The sequence below is a fragment of the Alosa sapidissima genome, chromosome 8 (genome assembly GCF_018492685.1).
Source record: "Alosa sapidissima isolate fAloSap1 chromosome 8, fAloSap1.pri, whole genome shotgun sequence".
Taxonomy (NCBI): domain Eukaryota; kingdom Metazoa; phylum Chordata; class Actinopteri; order Clupeiformes; family Clupeidae; genus Alosa; species Alosa sapidissima.
Genome location: NC_055964.1, coordinates 3,815,964 through 3,843,831, shown reverse-complemented (window position 1 = coordinate 3,843,831; position 27,868 = coordinate 3,815,964). Strand labels below are relative to the sequence as shown.

Genomic DNA, 27,868 nt, shown 5'->3' with positions numbered 1-27,868 from the left:
TAGCCAGTTCGAAGTACTGTCGCTATGAAAAAAAAGTTGCTGCAGCCACTATATTATAGCTCTGGGGGCATTAACATGAACATGCCCCAGAGTGCAGCAATATGATCTCTGGTGTGCGATAAATAGGCCCAAAACCACTGTATGAGAAACATCCCCATAACATGAATTGTGCACCACCATGCTTTACTGTCTTCAGTGTGCTGTGGCTTGAATTCAGTGCATGTGGGTCGTTGGACAAACTGTCTGCGGCCCCCATGCACTGAATTCTTCCAAAAGAAGATATGTCCAAGTGTGAGCGACACCTGTGCCCACTTGTGTAACCTGGAAACCTGTTGCTAGCACATCAGTAGGCCGCTCTGTGCTTTTAGCTTTACGCCCCCAGAGTGGACATCACCTGTGCCTCCTATGCCACCTGTGCCACCTGTGTCTCCTATGCCACCTGTGCCTCCTATGCCACCTGTGTCGGTGTGCTAGCACTGTAGAGTGAACGTGCACACATAGCCTTCACGCTGCTGAGCTTGTCAGGAGTCAGGTCTCTGCCTGCTCAGTGTCGTTCGCTTTAACAAGCACGGCCCACTGCTTTTAAAACCGCTGTTGTGAAACCTTTACTTAAAAAGTCGAATCTTGACCATACCAATCTGAGCAACTACAGGCCTATATCAAATCTACCGTTCCTGAGCAAAGTACTTGAAAAAGTTGTTTGTAAAGTTAAATACCTTCCTCAACGAAAAACAGTATCCTTGAAAAATTCCAATCAGGTTTTAGATAAAATCACAGCACAGAAACGGCTCTAGTAAAAATAGTCAATGATCTTAGACTGGCTACTGACTCAAACAAAGTCTCAATCCTTATTCTTCTGGATTTGAGTGTAGCATTTGACACCATTGATCATAGCATCCTAATTCGCCGCCTTGCGAAGTGGGTGGGTCTCTCTGATAATGCTCTAAACTGGTTTCAAACCTACATTACTGGCAGAGATTTGTATATCAGTCTAGGAGATCATGTGTCTGAAAAACATGACTTGCCTTTTGGTGTGGCCCAGGGGAGCTGCCTTGGTCCCCTGCTTTTTTCCCTATGCTTCCGTTGGGAAACGTCATAAGTCAGCATAATGTAAACTTCCATAGCTACGCAGATGATACCCAATTGTATATTTCTGTGGAGCCAACTAACCCAGATGGCCTTTGCTCCCTCACTGCATGCCTAACCTCCATTAATCAGTGGATGAGCAAAAAAAAATTGAAACTAAATGATGACAAAACAGAGGTACTTTTGGTTGGACCAAAACTAAAGCGAGACATTGCTCTTAGTAATCTGGGGAACTTGGCGCACCAGGTCAAACCAAAAGTAACAAGCCTCGGTGTCATCTTAGATGCAGAGTTAAGTTTTAAGCCCCATATCAGTAAAGTTACTCAGACAGCCTATTTCCACCTGAGAAACATTGCCAAAGTGCGGCCCTTTTTAACTCAACAAGATGCAGAAAAACTAATTCATGCCTTTATCACTAGCAGGTTAGACTACTGCAATGCACTTTTCACTGGTCTTCCCAAAAAACATCTAAAGAAATTGGCACTCATACAGAACTCTGCGGCTAGACTTTTAACTAAGACCAAGAAGAGAGAACACATCACCCCTGTGTTGGCTGAACTGCACTGGCTCCCTATTTCCTATAGAATTGATTTTAAGGTTATGTTAATTACTTACAAAGCTCTGAATGGCATAGCACCTTCATATATCTCTGAGCTTTTAATATCTTATCAACCACAAAGGAAACTTGGATCATCCAATTCTAATCTTTTAATCGTATCCAAAGTGCTCCACAAGCAAAGTGGAGAAGCGGCTTTTATCCTTTATGCCCCAAAACTATGGAACACCCTGCCTCTGTACATCAAGCAGGTGAGTTCAGTAAATATTTTTTTAAAAGATCTGAAAACATACCTGTACAGGAAAGCTTTTACTCATCTTATCCTGTAGACTACTTTTTCAGATTATTCTACATCTGTTGCCATTGGAGGGCGCAGCCAGCCAGAAGCAGATGGGCTCTCCCTATTAAGTCAGGTTCTGCTCAAGGTTTCTTCCTGGAATATGGGAGTTTTTCCTTGCCACAGTTGCCATATGGCTTGCTTATGGGGGGGTAAAGGGTTAAGGCTGCCAGTCTTATGACATGTTATTTTCTATATTTTTGATATGTTGCTGAGTGGATCATAAACGGCCCCAGCAATGAAGAAAAGTGATTGATAATGACTGACTGACTATTATTGTGTTACATGCTTCAAATGTAAAGCACTTTGAGCTGCATTCTGTGTATGAAAGGTGCTATACAAATAAAGCTTATTATTATATTATTATTATTACTGTCAGCACTCTGCTTTTGCTAGACTCCCAGCTTATTCTCATGGCAGCTAATAACGCATGGAACACCCTGGTAGCAGTTAGTGCAGCAGACTATGGTATAACCACTCCGCAGCGTTGACTCAATGAGCACATCACCATGGCCTGACACCAGGACACATCTGTGCTCTGCTTGTGCTAGGTGGACGGCTTGGCATCACCATTGGTGGCGTTGAGTTAACTTGACTGAAAGAGAATGTATGGTTATGAATATAACCTCTGTCCTTTGAAGAACACTAGACTTTACCCTTTCCTGCCCCATTGGCATTCTGGACCTGATGCAAATTGATCACTTCAGAATAGAGATGAGGACTGGTTGTTTGCGGTGTAGCTATATATAGACAGTAGCCTGCGAAAAAATCCCTAAGATGGGTGGTTGGAGATTGATTCAGATTGATGAAGTCAATGAATGACTTCCCATTGGTTAGCGTCTCGTGTGCTTCTTCAGATAAGTATGAGTATCCCGTGAGGGAAATTTGGTCTCTGCATTTATCCCAATCCTTGAATTAGTGAAACACACACAGCACACAGTGTACACACAGTGAGGTGAAGCACACACTAATCCAGACGCAGTGAGCTGCCTGCTACAACAGCGGCACTCGGAGAGCAGTGAGGGGTTAGGTGCCTTGCTCAAGGGCACTTCAGCCGTTCCTACTAGTCGTGGTTCGAACCGGCAACCTTCCAGTTACAAGTCTGAAGCGCAAACCAGTAGGCCACAGCTGCCCCATAATTCCTCATGTGCTGGGCAGAGCAACGCCCTCTCAATAGTGCTACTAAGGGCCGATGCCAACTGTGGCATCGGCTCCGATAACTGGTTATATTCCTAACCATTCGTTTTGCTCTGAGCCTTCAGACAGCCCATTCATCAACTCATCAGACTGCTGTTCATAAAACACTTAGCTCACCCACTTCTCTTTCCCGCTAATGTTTTAACCCACAAAAGCAGATTGATAAAGTGCTCGACAGTAAACCTGCCACTCTTGCGTCCTCACTGACACTAATGGTAGGGCTAACATCTAATGCTGAAGCAGCTGCTAGCCGTCATACAGAGCCAGCCTGCTGGCCTTGGGAACTCACAGGGACATTTTTACTTTCTATTCAATGTTATCAAAGAGATTCATAGTAGATATATAGTCAATACTTGTGATTTCATCTTGTTGAGGCCATTATTGGTCATGTACCTATTGAGCTACTGAGAAGAAATGCTAGTTGCCTTGTGGGATACTGAAATGACATTGCTCAACTGAAAGCTTTATACAAGATGGTCTCTCCCACTCCTTAGCATTCAATGAATTGTATTAGAACAACATTTGGAGCTCAAGGAATATTGGGGCACAGCTGTGGCCAAAGCAACAGGGTTTCCCTGCATTTAATCCATCCAAAGTTTTTAATTAACAAAAACTGAGCACTGCTTTTGCTTTTCTAATGCACAACACATTATGCTTGACATGCAGGTAAGCATTTTTCATATGCACACAGGTGTCCCTTCATGACGACAGCTTTCTCAGTCACAGTTCGTCGATAGTAGTTTGTGTTTTGGAAACGTACGGAAATGTAGAGTGGGCACAGCTGTTGCCAAATGCCTGAGTTTGGTCATGTGTTGCCCTCAGCTGGAGCAGGTCGGCTGGCAAATGAGTCTGCAGATGGGCCAGTCCAACCAGGCCAAGCTCAAGGCCCCCCATGCTGTGCTGGAGCTTGGACTTCAACATGAAGATACAGAGGTAAGGACACACACACACACACACACACAGACTTCTGTGCATGTACATGAAATGTACACACATTAGAGGTCTGCACAGGACTGATTTTTCAGTCCCGCGCCCGCCTGCTCCCGCAATATTCTGTCCTGCTCCTGCATTAATGTGTCATTTTTAGTCCCACTCCCGCCCGCATCTGTAACATGATGTCCCGCTCCCGCCCGCTAAAGCCCGCATGCAGGAGGGATAGCCTATTCAGCTTTTCTTTCTGTCTCACGAAAGGAGCACACACCTGAGAAAGACTCCAGATGTCTGATTTTAAATTTCTTGGTTCTGAATGTAGGCTAACAACTGAAGTAGGCCTAGTCTGGTGCCCTCTTCCTCTGTCATGCTTTCGATTTCGAGTTTTGACAATGAGCAGCAGGAACAAATTGAGCCCACGTAAACGACGATAGGCTATAGGCCTGCTATCCGTCAGTTATGCTTAAACCCCGTTTTTTAATGCTGCCTAACATCCAGCCGAACTAAAGTTATGAACACTACTTTAATCATTTCCATATTTAATTTGCGGGAGTGCAGTGAATCATCGGTTTGTCCCACACCCGCGAATGCACCTCTCTCATCACGCCCGCTCCCGCAAAGAGCTTTCAAAAGTTGTCCCGCGTCACACTCTTTTGCGCCGGGACCCGCGGGTCTACCGCGGGAGTGCAGACCTCTAACACACATCCATATAGTGCATGCAGATACAGCCATAGCCAAAAAGCATTGCAAGACAAATCTGATATCATTCTACACAGAACTCCAATCACACATACAATGTGTAAGGTGCGATCAAAGAGTGCTCAGACTGTCAAGTATGCACGGAGGGGAGCAATAATTGTGTTGACAATTGGTGTTTCCAAGCACTGTGAGCATGCACGTTGTCATGATGAACATGTGCTGAATGTTCTCCCTCAAATGGCTCAGAATATTACAGGACAACTGGGTCTTGATAAGCCTGGGGGACGTGCAGAGTAAGCAGCCCTATCCTTGCATATCAAAACTCAAGCATGCCATCTTATTCATGCCCATAATCCATTAATTTGCCTTCCATATTTTGCTACTTATTTGCATAAGTTGCCAGATTTTACAGCATATTACTGTAGAATTTTGTTACATGTGTCACAAACGTATGTTGTTGAGGTGGTCCTTGGTGGTGATAAGCCATGGCATTGATGGCAAGCAGATGTCACATGTGCAATAAATACATTGCAATAATCAGGACATGAAACACAGTTCAGCCATGTTAGTCACCAGTGGCAGGGTGCTGTTGTGTTGGAACAGCTGGAGCAGTGGTCTGAAGGGTAAGGCCCGTTTCACACTGGGCGCGTGGCCTGTCCGCTTTTATTTGGGCTCCCATGTTAACAGGTTACAGCTTGCACACCGCCTGGGTGACGCACATGTCTCCTGCACGGCTTGAGACGCGCCGAAAATGCGTGCATTCTAGAAATAGGACCGACGCCTATTTTTCACATGACACCCAAGCGTGTTGGAAGCATTTCCATTCAAATCAGTGAAGAAAAAAACGAAGAGCCGCCGCAGTGCCTTGTCAGACAGGCTTCTGGTGTGCAAAGACATGGAAAACGCCACACAACCGCCACGCAGCAGACACGCCACGTTCTCGCCACACACCCGGCGTGAATCGGGCCTAATGGGCTTGGAGTTCCTTCCAGAGTAATGGCAACTCCTCCTTTCTTTCTCGAGGGGGCACTGTTGTTACATGAAAAACTGGGCAGACTGGTTGTGACTGTAAAACCATGAGGAACTCAGACTTGCCTCTCTCTCTGTGTCTGACTCTTATGAATGATTTTGGTTTGCTTTGTGTATACAGAACAAACTCAACCCTAGGACAATTATCTCTCAAGTCTTTTTTAGGCATGATCTCTTATTTGTAATTAGCCCACTTTTTAAATTGAAACCACATTTCACCTTGGTGTTGTTCATGAAGTTGTGCGATGATCCTGCAATATTTTGCTTCTGCTTCCAAAAAGTTAAATGGCATTTGTTCAGTTTACTCACGCTCCATGAAAAGACAACCACTTTAGTTTGTTTGCCCAAAATATGCATTTAAAATTATGACAATTTCATGGTGTTAGAAATATGTTTGCTAAATTATAGTAGATTTTCCAGGAAGCTGGCTTTCTTCCTCCTGCTGTCACCTACTCACTCACTCTTGCCTTTTCTTTCTTCCCCCTGCCAGAGTAGCTCATTCAGAGTTGCAAGGCTGAAAATGGCAAATAGACAAGTGTAGCTTACATTCATTTTAGTCCATAGAAATAGTCCTCCATTCACAGACTACGAGTTGATGAGCTTTAGTTTAGCTGTCAAAATATATTTTTACTTTACTTTTTCTCCTGGTGTGTGTGTGTGCGTTCTCATTTCAGTATGTATTTGTGTACATTTTCACTGACTGCAGACAGCTTGCTGATAAGGTGGATTTGTACGTCGTTGTCTCTATCTTACTTTCATGAAATCAGACAACATTCTTTCACATTCTGGTAAGACTGCTGGAATAGCTCACAGTGAGATAAATATCAGATGTCTTAGACTGACAGACATGATGGACCTTTAAATATGCAACCCAAGTTAAAATGGTGGATATATATACATATGAAATTGTATTTAAAGGGGCTTTAGGGTCCCCACACATTAAGACAGAATTATGAAAATATAAATGGACTCCGTTAGCATTTTGCTTGAGAGTAACCAGCCTGAGCACCCACCCCCTTTCTCCAACTGACAGGGTAGTTCAGGTGATGGATGGAGTGGAACGCTGGGCAGGAGATGAGCTGCATCCTTCCACCCGCTCACAACACCCAGGCCTGGGCCCCCATAATGTCAGGGCCCCGGCAGACTCCCAGCCCACTGTCAGGCGCTCCTTTAGGGGGATTGGAGCCCCCTCTGGATCTCTGTCCTGGATACAGGGAGGCTCCCTCATACTGGCCCCCCTCTGATTTCCCAAGTGACAAGAGGAGCACAAAGATGTATGAGTCATGTCTGATTTCAGGCTTGTTAAATGGTGTTCTTAGATCTCTTTGATCTCCTGCACCATCACCTTTGTACGTTTATCTTCATCACCATGTTTTTTTTAAGAGACGAGGGAGAAGGCACATATACGAGACACACATTGAAACCTGCTAATTGGTGAATGTGCCCTGGAACATCCCATGTGCCTATGGGATGCTGGTGTGTCATCCTTAGTATTATGTGCAGTGCTAACTAATTCTCTGTTTTTTTTTTCCCCCTCTTCGTGAAATCTGTTCATGACTTTTTATCAAAGCGCCTCAACTTGAAAGGCTGCTGATACTTAATTTGTTTTTCTGGGCTCAGCCACTGAGGAGCGGAAGGCCTTTGTCAGAGTTTTCCCACTGAAGGCTGCGACCTCGTTTATTATTACCCGCAGATAAAGCCTGTAATTAAAGATCCCATTCTTTTCCCTCTTCTCTTCCATCTTTTTCTCTTCATGCGTGAAACAAGAGCCTATGATCCTTTCCCTCTCTGAATGCCTACATATCTTAAAACAAATGACACAAAATCATTCATGAAATCATTACATGAAAGGATTCACAGGTGTGTGCTAGCCCTGAACATAAATTAGGAACATGTATTGGGTATCTTAACATGTAGGACTGGGTCATGTAAAAAACAGTACACACTAAGTATTTGGGTTACTGAGAGGGCCTGAAATCTTGTGTGTGTGTGTGTGTGTGTGTCTCATGTCCCTTCCTTGTTGTCCTATGGTTGCATGTCTGTTTGTTGTGTTTGGGTAAATGTCTTGCTAAATCTCTTTAGGTTGTTTTTCAGGGCTGATTCATTCCCATGAGTGATTCCTCAAGCATAATATTAGTTATTCTGGTAATGTCATCCTTAAGCTTGATCACTGGGCCTTGTCCTTTTAATTCATCTTTTGACTCACATCGTCTGTCTCTCTGTGCTGTTTGGTAGCTTATGACAAACCAGGGGCTCCCTTACAAGACATGCAGCTATTACAATGGGCTCAATCTTTTGCTTTCATCGCTGTTGCTCACTCATTCACATTTAGTCTTTCCTCCCACTTGTTGCCATTTCTTTCTCTTCACTATTTATTTTTGTTGCCTGCCTTGTTTACTTGTTGTTTGCTCTCTCTCTCTCTCTCATTTTAGTTTATTAGAGGGATTTTTTTTGAAGTAGCAGCCATTGTTTTAACACAACCATTATAAAATAATGGTCCCTATTAATATGCTCACAGGGTTTGTTAGTTAGTGTGGTCATTGCCTTTAAGCTTGGCAAAGATACTTGTGAGAATCACACCCTAGTTTGATAACATTTGATTTGCTTCTGCTTATTAATTCTATTGAATGAGCTTGAATCACACTCTAGCCATGCATTTGGCGTTATAGAATTCCACTGAGCCCAGATTGTCTAGTAAACCTGTGTTGAAGAGAGGATCACTGCATGTTGTTGTGGCTACCAGAGATCACTAATTATCACATTTGGAGACAGAAATTATGCTTGCTGATTAAACTAGGTGGCCAGTGTTTTTTATGAATGTGATTGAAAAAATCTTTCCCCCATGACAGTTAAGGGCCATACAGTATGTCATATTTGAATATGAACGTATTATCAGTCAGGGCACAACATGTGTGTTCTGTCTTTTTCACAGAGGCTCAACTGATGTGCAATAGTCTTATTGCAAGTCTTATTGTTTTTCATCCATGGAATTCCTGTCCCAACTTGAAAACCTATAGACCCCCATTTCACTGGCCATTCTTGCTAAGCACCCGATGAGACAAATGGCTCTTATTTATAGAGCCAGCGGTGAGAGATTGGCCATCGCTGGCAACTCTTTCCCACAAGCATGTGGTGGAGAGGACACAGCCCTCTCGCTCCTAGGGCTGCTCAGACGACATACCAGAGGCACCCTGAAGGGCTGCCTAGGCAATGGCTGAAGTCACCACACAACAGAGCACTTCTCTGCCTATGAATAGCTGTCCTGAGCCTTCGTTTCTTCACTGCTGAACTCCACAGGCATGAAGAAAAGGAGGCAATGAAAGAGGGAGAGGGACGGGCAAGAGAAAAGCAGTACTATATTTTAAAATGGACGACTATGAGCTTTCATGTTAGCAGGAGTCTGGCGCTCTGTTGCGTTTTGTCATGTAACCCACTGCGTTGTTTCCAGGCCACCCCCTTGTAGATCAGAAGTGTTTTGGCAAGAGCATTGCTTGCACCAAACCTGGCTCAGAGGAACGCACACCCACTCGACCACAGCAGATCAGACTCGAGTTATGTTTGTTTGGATGTTTGTCTCTGAGGAATTGAACCTGGAACTGAGGAATTAACTGTTGCACATTGGTTTCAGTATGGCTCAGTAGGATCAAATGGAATTGGAGATGGTAAGGGTGAGACCGGGGCTTGCTTGGGTTAGCTGGTGTTCACATTGTTTAAATTAACCAGCTTTTGTCTGGTTTCCAAGGAGACTGCGCTAGCTAGGGGTTCACACACAACTGCAGCTGGCGCAGCTCTGTCTAGGCCACTGTAGTGATTTGATCTGTTGAGGGTGGTAGCGCCATACAAAAATAGGTGCACACACACATACTCACTCTCTCTCTTTCTTTCTTTCTTTCTTTCTTTCTTTCTTTCTTTTTTTCTCTCTCTCTCTCTCTCTCTCTCTCAAAGAGACAAAGAGGGACGTCACTTTTTCTGTCAGCTTTAAAAAGCAGTGGAAAGACTCAGCGGTCAGGTGTTCAATAAGCAATAGTTTACAGACCTAGAACAAGACTGGCCAAGGGCCGGTTTCCCTATAATGTTCACTCTTAGTGAGCTACGAAGACTCCAAAGGTAAACCTTACCAAAGTTGTTTTCCTTTATAGTCTTGGTTCCCGAACTGTCCCTTAAGAGTTTTCTTACAAAAAGCTCCTTACGTCCGACGTACAAGGCACTGTCCACCCTGAAGGTGCTGAATTGGTTGACATCGATTTCACTTCACGCGAGGCATAACAGCATTATGTGTTCTTTGCAAAAAAGAAACATTGCTCAAATATCGCCTCTCCGGTAGGCCTAACATTCACGCTACTTCAACATGGATGAACTTTATTAATAGCATACGATGATGGAAAAAGTAGAAATGATCTACCCTTAATTAACAAAGTTTCCACAAGGTCTGTAGGGGTAAGCGATCCGCAATCTGTCGGCATGACCAGCTACACCTTTATCCTTTATGGCCTACGCCATCCTTCATCACTCCATATGAATAAATTATTTGAATAATAGTATTTCATTGTTTTTTAATCACAGCTGATTGACCAGCAGCTGCATTTAATTCAGTATTTTGTGCCGTTGGTTAACATTAAACATAAAAGCAATCCCCCACATTAAACATTGTAGAAGATGGTGCGGGGAAAAACCAAGAATTAAGAGAATAAGGCTTTTAATCATTTTCAAATGCGTGCACATTTTATTATTTGTGTGAAAACATTTCCAGTTTTCTTAATTGGCCTACTTACATAAAATCATTGGCGAACCAAAACTGTAATATACCATACGAGTTATGCGCAACAGAGATTTCTAGATTGCTATAGGTTACACAGCCAGCAACTAGCGTCGAGAGCCGAATCATTGCTAAGGTGCAGCTAAGAGAGTTCTAAGAGTGCTCCAGACCGCTCTTACAACGAACAACGTACGAAAGACATTCATAGCAAATTACATTTCGGGAAATGTTTGAAAATGTTAAGATAGAGCTAAGGTAGAGATTACGAACTATGTAGCATTAGAAGAAGGCTTCGGGAAACCAGCCCCAAATCTGTTGTACTATTGGATAGACAAAGTTGACTTTTTTACAAGTTGCTGAAGGCCAAAAGAAGGCCTTAAAAACGTGATTTTGAAGCCTTGCTTCATGTGAAAGCAAGATGTGCATGTTTTGTTGACAGGTCCACCTGGGGAGGGGGAGAATAACCACAAAACTTCAACATCAAACATTTCTGTGAAAGTGTCCTCATAAAAACACTTTCATAGAAAAGTGTACTTCATCCTTGCAAAAAAGAATCACCATGTTTGGTGAAATTGGTCACAACTCAAAGCATCTGCAACTAGATGTACCGCATAACGGTACAAAATATGACCACCACTCAGTCCTGTACATCCATTCCGCGAAAATAAATCATATTAATAAATTTGTCTCCATCTTCTACTCCATCCCCCACTCTTGAAACTTTTGTGTATGCTTGTTTGGAATGTGTGTTTGCGGGCAGCACACAAAGTAATCGCCGGCAGGTCGACAATATTGTTTAATTTTGCGATTGAGATATCCACGCACTGGCGGCCCCCCTGCGACATGTCGCCCCCCGGTTTCAGAGCTATTCTAAATGCAAAAATGCATAGAGGGAGTTATGACAAAACCGTGACTGTTGAAACTATAAGCTATATAAGGTAGGCCCTATGCTAGGCCTATTACACAACATAAATTGTCACTAGGCTATGCTGGAGACCCAAATAAAATCTCCTTTAGGAACCAATGGCTTACAGTATCAAGCGGGCTTAAGCTGCCACCTCTTGGCGAAATAGTTTTGGATATCCGTAGTAATACATTTCACGCAGCTGTGTGAATCACGGAAAGCGCGAATGAAGTGGACACTTCTAAATGGAACCCAACCCACTGTACAGTAGCTCAAGGTCTGTGGCTAAAGCAGCCATAATGAAAGCGTTATCATTGTTTGGATACTTAACACACACGTGTTTTTTAATCGCATAGACTACAACTACCAAGCTGGAATCAACGCACATCGACTCACACCCTAAACACGCACTTCGAAAAAATAAAAAGCGTCTCCTGTTAGTAGCCTAGGTTATGGTCATAAGCAAATGAGATGACAGTCGAAAGATACAATTAGTGCTGTTATCAATTTGCTTGGTAGCCTATAACCGCATTTATTGTTTTCTACAAATACATCAATAATCAAATTGGCCTCCATCACTCAACCAATGCTAACGGTAACATTATTTTACCTACGTCCTAGGCTATTGATATAATTTAAGATTAACGTAGCCTACCTGCAGTAAAAACCAAGCATGTCCGATAAACATTCTCAGATTTTATTTCGGCTTCAAAAAGAAAAGGGAATTACATGTCATGCAGAAATCATCCTACCCGTATTAGACGTTCTCTGCGGTAAACTACAGTCTTGTCCTTGTAGGAAGCATAGTGTCTTTCCAACCCACTTTAGATTAACTTCCAACAAAATTACGTCTCACTGCAACGATGCGCCATCTGGTGGACAAACGACTACGTGACGCCAATACTGGAAATGCAGCCAAATTATTATTAAATTATTATATAAACTAGATGTACCGCATAGCGGTACAAAATATGACCGCCGCTCAGTCCTGGACATCCGTTCCGCGAAAATAAATCACACTTCAATTTGTCTCCATATTTTACTCCATCCCCCATTCTTGAAACTTTTGTGTGTGCTTGTTTGGCATGCCTGAGTGTGTGTGTGTGCGGCTGCACAGAAAGTAGCCTACTGGTGCTGAGAAGGTGAATAGATTGTAGAATAGCCAAAGAAGATGTAGCATTGTTATAAAACCTTTAAAATCTCTAAACAATCACAAGTAGGGCAGTTAATCACAGTTCATCCATTGCAACTGGATTGATGAAAGGTCACTTACACCTGTAGACTACATTGTATTTGGGAAAAGCAAAAGGTATCAGCATAATATTTATTTATTTATTTATTTATTTATTTATCAATTAATTAATTAATTAATTAATTAATTAATTAATTAATTAATTAATTAATTAATTAATTAACAAAAACATCTCTGTCAGTTCTATGCCGTTTTCAACAGCTATCAAAAACAAAGGTCATTTTTGGATGGATGGATTTTTTGTGAATGTTTCTTCTTCTACATAAGATTTTAGTCATCTTTAGTTCATGTAATACTGTATTGTCAATGCGAAAACAGTAGTCTGAAACGAAATGCTGTTTTACATCTAACCAGTGGTGCAAATAACTGACATATCCAAATGGGTCGCTAGACTGTTCATACACATTTTAACGGGCCAAAGTTGAAGAGCTGTTGTCCGTTATTGTTCATGCAAATATAGGCTGATTCATGTTCCCTTGCATTGTGTAACTGAGGTCCATGGTTAGTCTGGCTTTCACCAGACCAAGCTCAATCTTTTAAGAAATCAAAAAATAAATAGCGGGCAGATCAGGCTGGGTTCACCCAGCCTAGTCCATAGGCACCCGATATTGTTTAATTTTCCGATTGAGATATCCACGCTCTGGCTATTCTAAATGCAAAAATGCATCAGGGAGTTTTGACAAAACTGTAACTAACAAACTAGATCCTAATAGAAAGCTGTTAGCTTCCCTAAGCTACAGGTAGGCTTATAAGGTAGGCCTATTTACAACATAAATTGTCAATAGGCTATACTGGCGACACAAATAAAATCTCCTTTGGAAACCAATGGCTTACGCCTTACAGTATCAAGCGGACTAAAACTGCCATATCGTGGCGAAAAGTTGTAATAAAATTCACGCAGCTCCATGAGTCAAGGAAAGCGCGAATGAAGTAGCCACTTCTAAATGGGACCCACTACACAGTAGCTTAAGGTGTGTTGCTAAAGCAACCATAATGATGAAGGTGTCATTGTTTGGATACTTCACACACACATGCTTTTTAATTTCACAGACTGCAACTACCAAGCTGGAATCAAAGCACATCGATTCCCCTCTCACACCCTGCACGCACTTAAAACAAAATAAACAGGCTTCTCAGTCTCACGCATGTATAGGCAAAACTGTATCAGACCGGTGTAACGTTGGTAAATCTTCCATTGCACAGAATGATTTTTGTAGCACGTGCAACAAATGACAGTCGAAAGATACAATTACAGTGCTGCTATCAATTTGCTTGGTATAACCTCATTTATAGTTTTCTACAAATGCAATCAATCAAATTGGCCTCCATTACTCAACCAACGCTAACGGTAACATTACCTAGGTCCTTATTGATATTATAAGATTAACGTACCTGCAGTAAAAACCAAGCATGTCCGATAAACATCCTCAGATTTATTTCGGCTTCAAGAAGAAATGGGAATTACATTTCATCTGAACATCGTCCTATCCTTATTAGACGTTCTCTTCGGTAAACTACAGTCCTTGTAGGAAGCGTCCATTGTTTTTCCAACCCACTTTTAACTTCCAACAAAATTACCCCAGGGACCAAACTAAATTTTTCCGTAAATGTCTAGTGGGACTACATACCCACCAAATTTCATGTGCCCCGGTGGTTCGGTGTCCCGGGTATCGTTGACCAAAAATTCAGGAAATAGATTAAAAAAAAAACAAAACAAAAAAAAAAAACCTTTGACAATCCCTATATGACCGCTTCGCTAGCAGCGGTCATAATTAGCATCCAAGAATTGGAACCAGAGTAATGGCCGTTGAGTCCGAGACTGTTCAGTCAGGTTAGAGAATGTAGTATTTTAACTGTGCTGTGTGTATCGTTTATAATGATGGAGGGAGCTAAGGATGTATGCCCAAGTAATCAGTGGACTGTAATGGGCAGAACTGCAGTAAGAGAGAGAGAGGAGCAAGAGAAAATAGAGAACAGAATGGAGCAGTCTTTTATTCTGTTGCTCTGTGTGTGTAGGTATGCAGAGTCTTTTATTCTGTTGCTCTGTGTGTGTAGGTATGCAGAGTCTTTTATTCTGTTGCTCTGTGTGTGTAGGTATGCAGAGTCTTTTATTCTGTTGCTCTGTGTGTGTAGGTATGCAGAGTCTTTTATTCTGTTGCTCTGTGTGTAGGTATGCAGAGTGTGGATTGCGTTGCTCTGTTTGTGTAGGTATTCAGAGTGTGGATAGATGGCCGGATTACAGCCTCCATGTGCCCACTTGCAGTCTTCTCCTAAATCAGCAAACATTGCAAGTAGATGCCCCCCCTTTGAGCAAAATATTGATCAATACCGTATCCCAAACCTACCACAACAGCTTGTTGCCATGGTGTCTTTCACATTTCAAGTTACCTAGCAATTGTGCGTATCTGCCTTGAAGATTATGATCCAAGAACATTAGCAAGGAACGCTCAACCTAGCACAGGAAGGATAAGAAATATATGTTCACTTTCTAGCCTCACTGAGAAGGAAGGTCAAATATAGGTACAGCTTTCACTGTTCCAGCTAGGATCCGCCCAGAATTTGCTAGCCCCAGCCCTGGCCTGACCTGCTTTGCTGCAGGAAGATGAATTATAGAAGGAGGAAGCAGCAGGAACAGCAGTAACAGGAGGCATTCGAGTCTCTCCACAGGAGCAGTCCTTGGCTGTCATCACGCTTGTCTGAGCGGCCTCAGGTGCTGCCTCCAGTCAGCCCCCTTTGAGAAGATGTAGATTGTGTGCTATCTAATGGTATCTATGTATATGTGATTCTTTGTTTGTTCTTCACTTTGTTGTATTGGAAGTGAGAACTACATCTTTTATACAGCTTTTACAAGGTTACCTTTAGCAGTGGATTTTTATTCTTCACGGCAAAATGAAAGGCTGTTGTGGTTGAAGTCAATATACATCTCACCTTCACCCTTACTAGCCTGTATAAAGTAAAATAATGCAGGTCTGCTGAAAATCTTCACGTGTGTGAAAGCTTTTAATTTAACTGCTTAAGTATGTTTGTCACAGGGCTGGTTGCATCATATTTTCTGTGGGAAATACAGAGTAACTCATGAGACAATATGATTGCATCATATCTCTTGGCTGATTTGTCTCTAGATATGATGAAAAATAAATAACTCAGGTATGCCTGGAACTCAAATAGCCACCACAGAGGAATGACTCCTTTTCTGAAAATGTTCAGGGCCCTAAACAATCTACAAGTTTACCAAGTCCAAGGACAAAGTGAACATATCAGCTCAAATCTGACACTTCTCACCAGGACTACAACATCTAAGCCCTTCATTACTTTGTGCTCCTTGGTCCTCCCACAGACTCATCCAGATCTAGCTCAGAATGCAGTTGCTGGAATTTGTTTCACCTTGATTAATATTGCAGGCCATGGGCTGCAGTCACTTTGACTGTTCTTGTTGCCACAGTTAGTGAATTACCTGCAGCACCTTGCAGCTTTTAAATGGCGGCCTTGCTCTGAAAAACAAAACAAAAATGTTTTTCCTCTTTGTCATGGAGATTTTCACTTTGATGTCAGCAGGTTATCATAAAATCTCTCTGGATATGACAGCAGGGGAGGAATCACAATCAGTGCACGAGGAATAGGGATTAGATTAGATTTCAAAATGAGCAGAGTATTTATCTTCATTTCATCACAGTGTGTCTTATTCCCCTTTATCTTTTTCAGGGCTCCAGGCCACAGCTAGTAGTTTCCATTGGTATGGGTGTTTGTAGAGGTTGAAATAGTGATAAAAATGACTATTTGGGGAATTCCACACAAAACTGTCACATCCATAGCGCCAACTATATATATACCATGGCATTGTGTTGGCGTTATGGATGTGACAGTTTTGCTCGGAATTGCCCGTTTTCTTTTCAATCTTCTGTTGTCTGTTGGGTAAGCTGATCTGATCCAATCGGAGTTGTGGACAAATTGCTGACACACTGTTCTCCGTGGTCATCTTCCATAGCTTCTACGACATTGGTTCTGCTTGTTAAAGAAAGTTATTAGAGCATTATGTGTCCCACTGAATAGTCATCCCTTAATGAAATTAAATTCTGCTGTCTTGTTATCCCCTAAAAACTTTCCCGTGTTCCATTCATGAGTCAAAAGACAGGGCAGAGCCCTGACCATCCTTGGCACCCTCTGGTCTATCCACTCTCAGTAATAAATCAAGCTGAGGTGGACAAATTATTGCTTACGCTGCACATTCACTCTTATTGTATTAAGCACCCTCTCCAGTGGGAAAGGAGAACAGAGACACCAGTGTAAACACATTTTACTCACTATATGTGCTATTCCAGGGCACTTGTGTTGATTGCAGATGTGTTTTGGCAAAGCAGAGCACTCCTGGTAAGTGTGGCCAGGGTTATCATTTTGCTGACCCTGATGTGGTGGGCTGATAGCCAGTGAAAAATACTACTAGAGATTTATTAGGGGGGAAAATGCAGAATTTGGTGTACTGACACCAGTGGCGCTTTATTAAGTTTACTTGCCATAGTATAACACAGTTAATCTTTTTATGATAAATACAAGGATATTCTTTCACTAAAATGAGCCTCACTTGGTTTACATCTACTGCTATTCTGATTGCTTCCTGTTTATGCTTATAGATCCAATTCTGTGTCAGCAAATGGGTAAAACACAGTCACTATGTTGCCATTCTGTGGGCCCTATCATGATAGTCAAAAGTGCATCGTCACTGGTCAAAAGCTTATTCAAATTAAGTAGGATGTCCAGTCCACATTGGGAGGGTTTTCGTTATCAAACGTCGAGCGCATGGTGCAACAAGGTGTTCCTAGGTTTTTTAATCAGTCATGGGTGTGTTTGGGGCGTATAACATCATTTAAACCAATGAGAAGACATCTGTCATTCCCTTTACCGGCGCAAAGCGCGATGTCAAATAAATGCATCGGTATTTTGACATTCAAATTCGGCCATTTGAAGGAGGCTGCTTGCGAGACCGTATGGAATAGTCACTCCACTAAACCATGCTTTACTAAAACCTAGCATAGCCTTCACACATTTGCACTCTATTATTTGAACTCATTGGCAAAGTGAAACTAACTTCACCATGGTGTCAGTCAACGACAAGACAGTTATATGTTACTTTCACTATTGACTGACAGTGGGTTACCACCGAAAACATAGGCTGGAAAAAGCAACACATACCCTAATATTGCTCAAATGACTGAATAAAACAACATTTATCCTGCAGAGGAGTTGCTTATATCTCGTGACAGTGCGTCTTCAGCTGTGCTCCATACGTCTCTCCCTCTTCCCTAATCACTTTTAACCGTCATTACCAATTTGCAAATGATGGTGAATAACTACTCATCATGAGATGTACAGTATTTCGTAATATCTTTATTCTAATTATGTTTCCCATTGTAATCGTGCAATTTGTAATGTTTTGCATGGACGTGCGCTGGTGTGCGTTCATGGATGATAGAAGGATGGTGCGTGCACCTGTCAATATGACTATTGACAATGCGCTCTTAAAATAACATATAAACAACTCGCCATAGACTTCTGGGGCCTGTACTACGAAGGGAGCTTAACCTACCCAGATGTAACCCAGGGTTACTTTGTTAAACCAGGGTTGACAAAACCTGGTTATCTTAAGTGGTGTTAATCGGTACTACGACGCTGATGTTGATGTTGAAGTTGATTTGTTGAGCCGGGGTTAACCTAATTGGAGTTTGTGCGCGTTCACATAAAAGGGGCGGGTTGCAGCGCAAGTCACCACTTTCAATGATGACGCGATCACCTTGTTTTACGGATGAATTATTATAACAAGTTATGAGGAATTAAAACCCACTCTACGACAAAAATCAAATACGTTGGCAGTGAACAAAGCAAGGCTGTTGGCAACGTATTGCAGATCGGGTAGCCTAAATGCCTAAAAGTAAAGTTTTATTCCCACATGTTCTTCAAATATGTGTTACGGAGGATTAGTAGCTTGCGGAATGTCTGAAATGAGTTGAAATAATTAAATAGCCTATTTTGAGTTCATAGAAAGGCCTACAGATGCAACCAGTAATAAGGATAATTGAATGTTTAAGTAGCCCCCATTGACTGATTTAGTGTATGCCTAATCATGTGAACATTTCAGATGCAACACCATTGCCAAACGCACATGGCAGCAGGTGAAAATGAAACACAAAAACATTATTCAGAATAGTAGGTTTATATAGTTATAGCTTGAATTAATATTTCTTAATTATGAAAACATGTAGGCCTAGCTTATAGCCTTCACTTGGCCTCTGTTTTACAACTAACAAGAAACAGTGTCTTCGAACACTACTGTAGGAGGAAAGGCACCAGAGTGTTTTACAGTAGCAGAGGAGTTGGTCATCGCAAATAATAGTGGAAAGCCGATTATGGAGGGGGTTGAGGGAGGCATTCGGTCGGATTCTGGTGCTGTGGAAATGTGTAGCCTTTATGTGCAGGGTACAGTAATATGACATTCAATTCATCAAGTTTGTTAAAATTGTGATTTTTATTTATTAGGCCTACTGTAGGCTATGTCCGATTTATTTTAGGCTATTCTTGCTCAGATGTTCAGCATACTGTAGGCCTATGTCCGATTTATTTTCGGACTAGCCTACAGTATTCTTGCATCACCGATTGAATACATGAATGTCCACGTACGGGCATTGCTATGAGACGTCTTCCTAGATCATCTGACAAAGATAACGAATTCCCTCGGCTGACAATCTATATCTTCATAGAGAATATCGTCCGGGTAGGCTATATATGTTTTCTGGCGGTCTCTAAAACCCCTCGCCCTGCGAAGAGAGTCCCTCACGATTTGCGCTCCAATGTCGTATGGATCATCCAGGTACGCCGACATGTCTCGGGAGAAATTGTTAGTGGAGGGGTGGTACTTATAAAAAAGGGTGTGGTTAACGGAAACCTCGGGTTAACCAAGAACATAACCTGGTCGGAGCAGGTTTGAGATGAAGCGTAAATTGCCATGGCAGCATACCTCGGTTAAAACCTATCCACCTTTCGTAGTACGGGTTAATCGGGAAGTTACGCCACACGTGATCAAGTTACTCTCGAAGTTACCCAGATAAGCCAGAAACCCCGCTTCGTAGTACAGGCCCCTGGCCAGGTGTACAATAGCGATTTTTAGACAATGGGCTAAGCCACTCCCTAAGTTGTTAATTGCCACACCCCTAGGCGCATTTTTAAAAATTGCAAAATAAGAAATTAAACTTTGCGCGGGTGGAAAACAAGTTTTACGCCATGCGCCAGTGTGCAAAATACAGCCCTGTATGAAAGCTTACCTTATGGCTAGCAAAGGCTGACAGTCTGCCACGCATATCCCCATCTGTGACAAAACTATGTGTTTAGTTGCTAGCTAATATAGGTGTAGACCTTGGGAAGGCCACTGAAGGATTGTGCATATGAGTCTTTGGATTACTGATGAAATTCTGATAGCATAAGAGTTTAAAGGTGCCACTGCTGGGCGTTGCGTGTCTCCATCTCAAAAGCAGAACAGTGGCTTCTTGGTAGGATTACACTGGTCAATGATGGACCAATTATGTCTTGTGCACTTTGAATGAAAGAATATCTGCTAGTGCAGGTCAGAGTTTACACAGGAGTGCTGCAGTTTTCATATGATATTTTCTCTTCAGATCCTTGAGGGGAAAAATAATTTGAAACTACTGCAAAAAAAAAAAAAAAAAAATGATTGTGCACAGTATTGATGCAACATCTTCAAAGTAGTCAACTAACGTAACCCTTGACAGAAAACTTGTGTTTACTTTCCCATTGTTGATCAACACAGATTTCTGAATCTGTGGGGCCAGCAAAAATCAGAAAGCCCCCGAAACAATGAAGGTTTGTGTGTTTGGAAGACTCCAAGGATGTTCCATCCTAGCTTGCCTACATTGTCCTCCATTATTTGTCTGCGCTGAATGGCTCTACTGCACCTATGTATGTTTTTTTCTGTGTGAATGCAGCCTTTTTCATAAATGTTTGATTTCTGCTCAGAGGCATTGTTTATCTGAAAGGAAGGCAAACGGGGGTGCCAGTGCATTCGCTTGTATTGTTTGAATACTTGCAAGTTCATGGGTGGCCCGTTCTGTCATGCCATTATTATTGCTTGTCATTACATCACAAACATTGTTGATTCCGACAACCCAGTAACTCAGGTGCCTGAACAAGCCAGTTCTACACTGGAAGCTCTGTGTGTGTGTGTGTGTGTGTGTGTGTGTGTGTGTGTGTGTGTGTGTGCGTGTGTGCATGCGTGCGTGCTGATGACCATTCAACTCCAGTAAATAATGTGGAAAGAGGCTCTACCTAATCCCCACTGAACCACACAATGCTCAATGCTTACCAACAGCAGGGACCCTCTGACTCCTCAAGCTCGACCGCTGGTGTGGTCAAGTGTTGACAGCACTGTTCATTCAGCGCCACAGCTCGTTGTACAGGCTCTTTTGTCCCATTTTTTATTTATGCACATATAGATGCCTACATGAGGCTGCAGCTTATTTTTGGAAAAGACCAATGCGTAAATCAGTTGCTGCTATCAAATAGTATTAGAATGTAATCTGAAAGTGATTGCATATGTTTGAATTGTTATGTCATTGAATGCATTTGTTACATAAACAAATCATTACTTCTATTTGTTAATTGATGCATTTAATTAAGGGTTTCTTAATGTCAAGAGATTGGCTGTGTAGTTATTTCAGCTCCTTTAGCTCTTAGCCTTCCACATCTATAGCTTGGCTTGCACTTTTAGTTTGGAGCAGAAAGACGCATGAGGAAGGACCGATACAAATGTGTTTTCCCAAATGGATGTCGTACCGAATTTTCCAGCCAGCGATATTTCTCTTACCAACACGTCTAAGCATACTAGCATTATGCATCCTGCAGCAGATTTTGTCCACAAAGGCTAGGGTGGAGATAAAGGTTCAGCCAAATATTTTGTAGTCCCCAACTTGATTTTCTATTTGAATGCAGCCTGTGGCTTTGTAAATGTAAACCTCCTCTGTGGCACTATTTTCATGTTTTATGATACCACAGACTCTGGCCACTTACATTCACCATTAGGAGGCAACATTTGCATCCTCTCTCACATATTGAATTTGTTTGTCTTGTTCCGGAGTTTCCAAACACATGATGTCTTCGTTATGGAACAAGTTCAGGATTCATCTCCTGATATTAGCGTTTGAATGTTATGCCTGTACGGCTGTGTCAACTCATTAATGACGAGTCCAGGGATTGGACTGGTTTGCCCTGTCAGTCGTCATCAGAATGGGATTCCCTGGGTCCTGTGAGGCTCTGATAAGACCTCTGCCTCAGAAGCTCAGCCAGCAGAAGAGCTCACTGGTGTGTAGGCAGCACTAAGAGATAGGATTCACAAGGAAAGTGAGAGTACACCAAGAAAGAAGGGTGACTGGAGTGAGAGGGGGCAAAGGGAGAAAGCAAGAGAAAGGGAGAAATCTTCTTCACTTGGTAATTATCCTGGCCAGGAGCTTCTCTGTGCCAGCCTGGAGTCAACTCCCACCACAATCCTTTTAGTCACAGTCGTGCTGTAGGGGAAAAACAACTCTCTTCAAAGGAAGCCATTTCTTCTTCTCTTTTAGTTGGCTTTCTGCAGATGCCCTTAAAGGCTTTTGGAGTGATGTTAAGCCTCAGCTTTCTTCAGCAAACGTGTTGTCTTGCCTTGTTGGAAAAAACAGACATATTGGAGAAATTCCAGATTTTTAAAGGGAAGCCTTAAAAACTAAACTCTAAAAACATCTTCCACCTTTTCTGCTTTTGCTCTTGCTCTGAAACCCACCATACCACCATACCCTTGGAGAATTGTACCATTCCGTCTGCTTACCTATATTGACCTGAAATTATTTTGAAGGATGCCTAGCAACAGTCAATGCTAAATAATTGACAGAGAGCCACATTAATCATTAACAAGTCCATCCTATGTGAGTATTTCGAAGCCAACATACACTATCTGCTGCCCCACTTTCTAAGGAGCATTATCCCGGGCCAGTGAAGCAGTACATGTCTGTGCCCACCCCAGAGCTAAAGTGGAGTGAGCGGCTAGCCAACACTCTCCTCCATTTCCCATCGTTGAGTCCTCAGAGATCATCTCCCCCTTGCTTTTCCTGGAAGAAGTGAAATCCTCGACAGAGTTGAACATTAAATGGTCGGCTACCTTATGCTTGACATACAGCTATGTTGGTGTCCAAAACCAGATATGGTGACCAGTGTTGTCTGTTACCCTGTGTAGATATTTAGAAATGTTCTCCATTTATGTTAAGCTAAAAGATAGTTAAGCTTCAGTAATGTATGATATAGTTCATTTAATTTCACATTTTCTGCTGTTGATCAGGTGTTTATAGAAGTGTTAGATTTGGGTCCCAGAGTTCTCCATATTAATGGACCTCTTAAAGTTTACGTTTAGAAAATAGATCTGTAATGCAACTGTATGCACATTTACCTGAGGTCTGTATATCAATCTCCCCACAGTTCTTCTAGTTTGTTGACCCATATTCTCCCTGCCCCACTTTCTGCCCCTCACATTCACACAGAGGGGTAATTAGCAATGAGGGGTAATTAGCACAAGGCCCTCCTGTATGCTAATGAGCTCTTAATCTCACTTTGCATGAGAGGCACTAATGAGGATGACCCATCCTATGATGGGACCACAGAGAAGGAAGTAGAAATGATGGTGGGAGACGGTGAAGGGCAGGATGAATATGAAGAGAGAGGGAGGGAGGGAGGAAGAGGAGCAAGACCGAGGGTAGAGGAGAAGGAGAAACGGGGAGAGCTAGCATGAGGGGGGTTGAAGGGTGGAGAGGAAAGAGAAGAGCTAAATGCTCTTGTACACAGAGCAGGGGAAAGTAGATTCAAGGCTGTAAAGCGGCAAAGCAGCCAGGATGTCCAGTGGGTGTTGATGTAGACCTACAACTGAGTGGAACATTTAACTCTTTGTAGTTAACACTCAGTCAGAGAAGAAGTTCATTTTCGCTGTGACCAATGGAACATCTTTACCATTATCTAACATTAATGATGCCACAGCCAACAGCAGCCCAGCTGTCAGATAACTGGCTGGTTTTGTGAGTTAATGTAAGCACCCACTACAACATGTGTTACACCTAGACTGCCAGCAGAGCCATCCCAGCAAAAGCCAAGCAAACTAGGGGCAATCAGTGGGTGGAATGAGGCTACGGTAATTAGAACCCAATAATGAAAGCAGTGTTCTAAAAATAGAACATTTGAGTTTGTGTGCGTGCATGCATGTGCTGATGTTGGTGTGGGTGCATGTCAGTGCATGTGCATGTATCAGTTTGTATGTGTGTGCAGTGAGTTGTAATAATGCCAATTTATAAACCTCAGTAGACTAGTAACACTGCACATATGGCCTAATTAAACATCCATGTGATGTAGTCATTGGGCTGTTTGTAATTGCATTTTCTGATGTATTTAACAGAACAGTTCTTATGTAATACAAATTAAGTCAGAATAAGAGAAGGAGAACCCAGCATTTCATTTGAATAGTGTATTGTGTGCAGATGGTACTTGGAATGTCCCTGTCAATCAAACTGGTGGTCTGTTATTGAAGAGGGATATTAATATTTAGATTCATGGTTAAGATGATTTAATACTCTTGACTGTTTTCAGTCTTTTCTTGACCCAACGTCAGAGTGAGCCACTTTCTTTTACTCATACTAGCTGTTTGGAGAGGGATTGATGAGTCCTCAATATTGAATGTCAAAGTGTTTTTGGCACTCAAATCTGTGAGCTCTATGAGCTGACCTTGATGGTATGTCTGCTTCATGGAGAATAAGCAGGGCCAGTAATGTTGAGGATAGTGTTCGGATTGTGTACTCATGATCTGATTTGTTTGACTTCTTTCACTGCATCCTTCAGTTGTCACTGTTGGAGAAAATGCAAATGTGGAGATGCCCTCCCCCCTCCCCCAATTAATGCTAATGTGTCAGATATGATTACAGTAATAGAAGGTCTGCATGAGTGGGAGAGGGAGAGACAACTAGGAGCTGGAGAGCAACTAAGCCCTGCAGCAAGCTTACTGGTTTGGCACCTGGTCCGTCCTCATGCACACCAAGCCCTGGCAGCTCTTTCCTTCCCTCTTTCTTTCTTTTAGCCATCTTCCTGTATTTGTACCTCATATCATAACACAGAGGCCACCTGCAGATGGTTGATTAAAAGTGGACTATACCACAGGGGCCATTTTGTTATTTCACGCTGATAAATTGATGTGCACATCTAGCCGGCTGCATCCTACCAGAGATTAACCCTGTCCTTCCTACATGTCTTTTAGGATGTACTGTATGCATGCACCGGTTTTTAGAGTTACAGTGGCTTTTTGGGGGTGTACAGTACCACCGATTCGCTGGAGAACAGAGAACAGCGACTGAGAACTGGCTACTCCTGAGTCTTTTTGTGCTTTACTTTCTGGCAGCACTGCAGGATCCAGGAACTGCTAATGTAATACCAGTTGTTTACCAGCACCCTCACCCTTATTGACATTGTAAAATTAAAAGAAGCTGTGGAATTTAGACAAAGCTGCTATATTTTGACTGTACATTTACATGTTAGGCATTTAAATGTGGTACTACATTTCAATGACTTGGGCTAAATGTGACCCAATTCTGGGACAGTTCCGATGTGCAGCATTAGCGTCTAAACAGGAAAAAGCACATTGGTTTCAGGCCTCATTCATATGTGCAAATAAATCAGATATGAATTGAATATGTCTAAATACCGTCAAATGGGACAAGTCAGATATTTCCTGCCATTTTCAACTTGCACATCGTTGAAAATGGCCACAGTCTTTTACTTTTTCGCATTTACATTACACATAATATTGCTTTCATGTGCACAACTAGCAGAACGGTGAATGAAATGAAATGAATGAAAATGGAGATGAATAAACTGCAATAAGGGCTCTCCACTTTTTTTTGCCTTAAAATCAAACCGGTAGCCTATTTTGTGGACTTATAAAGTACTAATAAAGTACAAATACAAGTACTGTACTTAAATAGCATTTTCAGGTGTCTACTTTACTTGAGTATTTAGTTTATGAAAAAAGTGTAACTTTTTACTTCACTACCCTACATTTTCACAGAAATATCTGTACTTTCTACTCCTTACATTTTCAAAACTCTCTTCACAAAAGTCTCGTGATTTTTGTGTTAATGCATTTGAGGCGAGTTATCAGTTATTTTTTATTTGAGGTTATTGTGTGCTTTCCCAACTTCAAAGCCGATTTCAACCTAGATGGATGGGACAATAGTGAATAGTGAAAACTGTGTTATCAGAATGTGTACAGATCATATTCTTTGCTTTGCTTTTACCTCAGTCAAACTTGTTTCTCTGCAAGTTCATTCCTGGCTTGGTGGTGCCTGCAGCCAGCCCAAATTTAACCCAGATGTCTTCTGGAACACAACCAGCTCGGGTACCAATCAAATTGTCTGGATGAGCTTTATACGATAATGGACAGATGAGCGACGGTGCCTAGTCGATCACGTCATCTGAGTGCCTTCGATTGATTTTGTTAACAATAAAATGGCCCACTGGTTAGCACTCTGGACTTGTAACCGGAGGGTTGCTGGTTCGAGCCCCGACCAGTGGGCTGCAGCTGAAGTGCCCTTGAGCAAGGCACCTAACCCCTCACTGCTCCCCGAGCGCCGCCATTGTAGCAGGCAGCTCACTGCGCCGGGATTAGTGTGTGCTTCACCTCACTATGTGTTCACTGTGTGCTGTTTGTGTTTCACTAATTCACCGATTGGGTTAAATGCAGAGACCAAATTTCCCTCACGGGATCAAAAGTATATATACTTATACTTAAAAAGGCTGTCGCTAGAGAAGCTAGACAGTGCTGTCCATACATTTGCATTCATTTCAGTGACCAAAATCCCTCGGGTGCGGGTGTTAAACAGATGAGTGTACCATGTAAACACAGATATCTGCTATGGGCCACTCTGAAATGTAGATGTAAACAGGCAGTCCAAAAAATCTGATATAGTCAAAAAATCTGAACTGTGCATCAAGGCCTGTCAGTGTAAACGTGACGTTTTGGTAATTATTTATGACATTTATTTGTGTTTTAATCTGCAAATGGAGTTAATGCACATGTGGGTATCTGGCTCTGTTTGTATGTGTTCTGCGCTGGGTTTTGGGGGAGCTGCTGAAAGAACTCTCTGTACTGCTCTGGTCTTAGGAAGCCAAGGAACAGACAATTGAGATCTTTGTCATGAGCGTCCCCTCTCAGCAAGTGACCGACCGTGGCACTGAAAGAGTTGTATTAAGATAAGCGCTGGCCTGATCGACACAAAACCAGCGTTTCTCTCCTTTCTGCTCCTCCCTTTCTTTATCTGCACTCCTTTTATTCTCTTTCCTCCTCTTCCTGCCCCCCTCCTTCCTCCGAGTGTCCCGACACATGCCCACCAGGCAGCCAGCCTGTAGGAGCACAGGGAACCATTTTCTTTTTCTTCCTTTCCTTTGTTCTTGAAAACTTCGCTGCTGTTGGGCATTGCAGCTCTTGTGGTCAGGAATCAGATGTGTTGGGCTGTTTTTGTTGGAGGTGCTGACTTTCTCCAAGTCTCTCTTTCTCACATATATTTTCTCCTGCACTCTTCTGTGTTCCAGTTGCCTTTTTGTGTGCTCTTTTTCTGCATTTCATTCTCCTGCCCCCTCCCTCCCTCTCTTTCTCTTTCTCTCTCTCTCCCTCTACCCCCCTCACCCCACCCCCTCCCCTTTGACAGAAACCACAGGAAAGGATGTGGTTTGTCATCATGGATAAGGGCCACTGGTTGGCCAGGTCTGGCACTGATGACTTCATCCGTTTGGTTTTATTAAAGAAATGATGAGGTGTAGGGCCACTCCAGTCTTCTCCTCCACAAAGAACCTGTTGTCCACTCCCAGCGCTCAGAGCACTGGAGCACAGGCCGGACTGGGCCAGCCACTGAACAATTAACAAAGACATAATGGCAGTCAGAAGAATAGCACAGGATACTACATCTGCTTGACACTTTCTGTCCCCGGTCCAAGTTAAACTTTGATGTTCAATGCTGAAGCTCAGTTTCAATTTATTTATGTACATTTTCTGAAGCGTCTCTCTT

General features: G+C 42.5%; 1 protein-coding gene across 1 annotated transcript in view; it reads left to right on the top strand.

The window, feature by feature from the left end:
- commd10 (COMM domain containing 10) overlaps positions 1–27,868 on the top strand; it is a 43,085-nt gene that overhangs the window by 3,444 nt on the left and 11,773 nt on the right. The window contains exon 5 of the mRNA XM_042101713.1: positions 3,999–4,109. Coding sequence (XP_041957647.1) covers positions 3,999–4,109 — 111 coding nt within the window. The remainder of the gene's footprint in view (positions 1–3,998; positions 4,110–27,868) is intronic.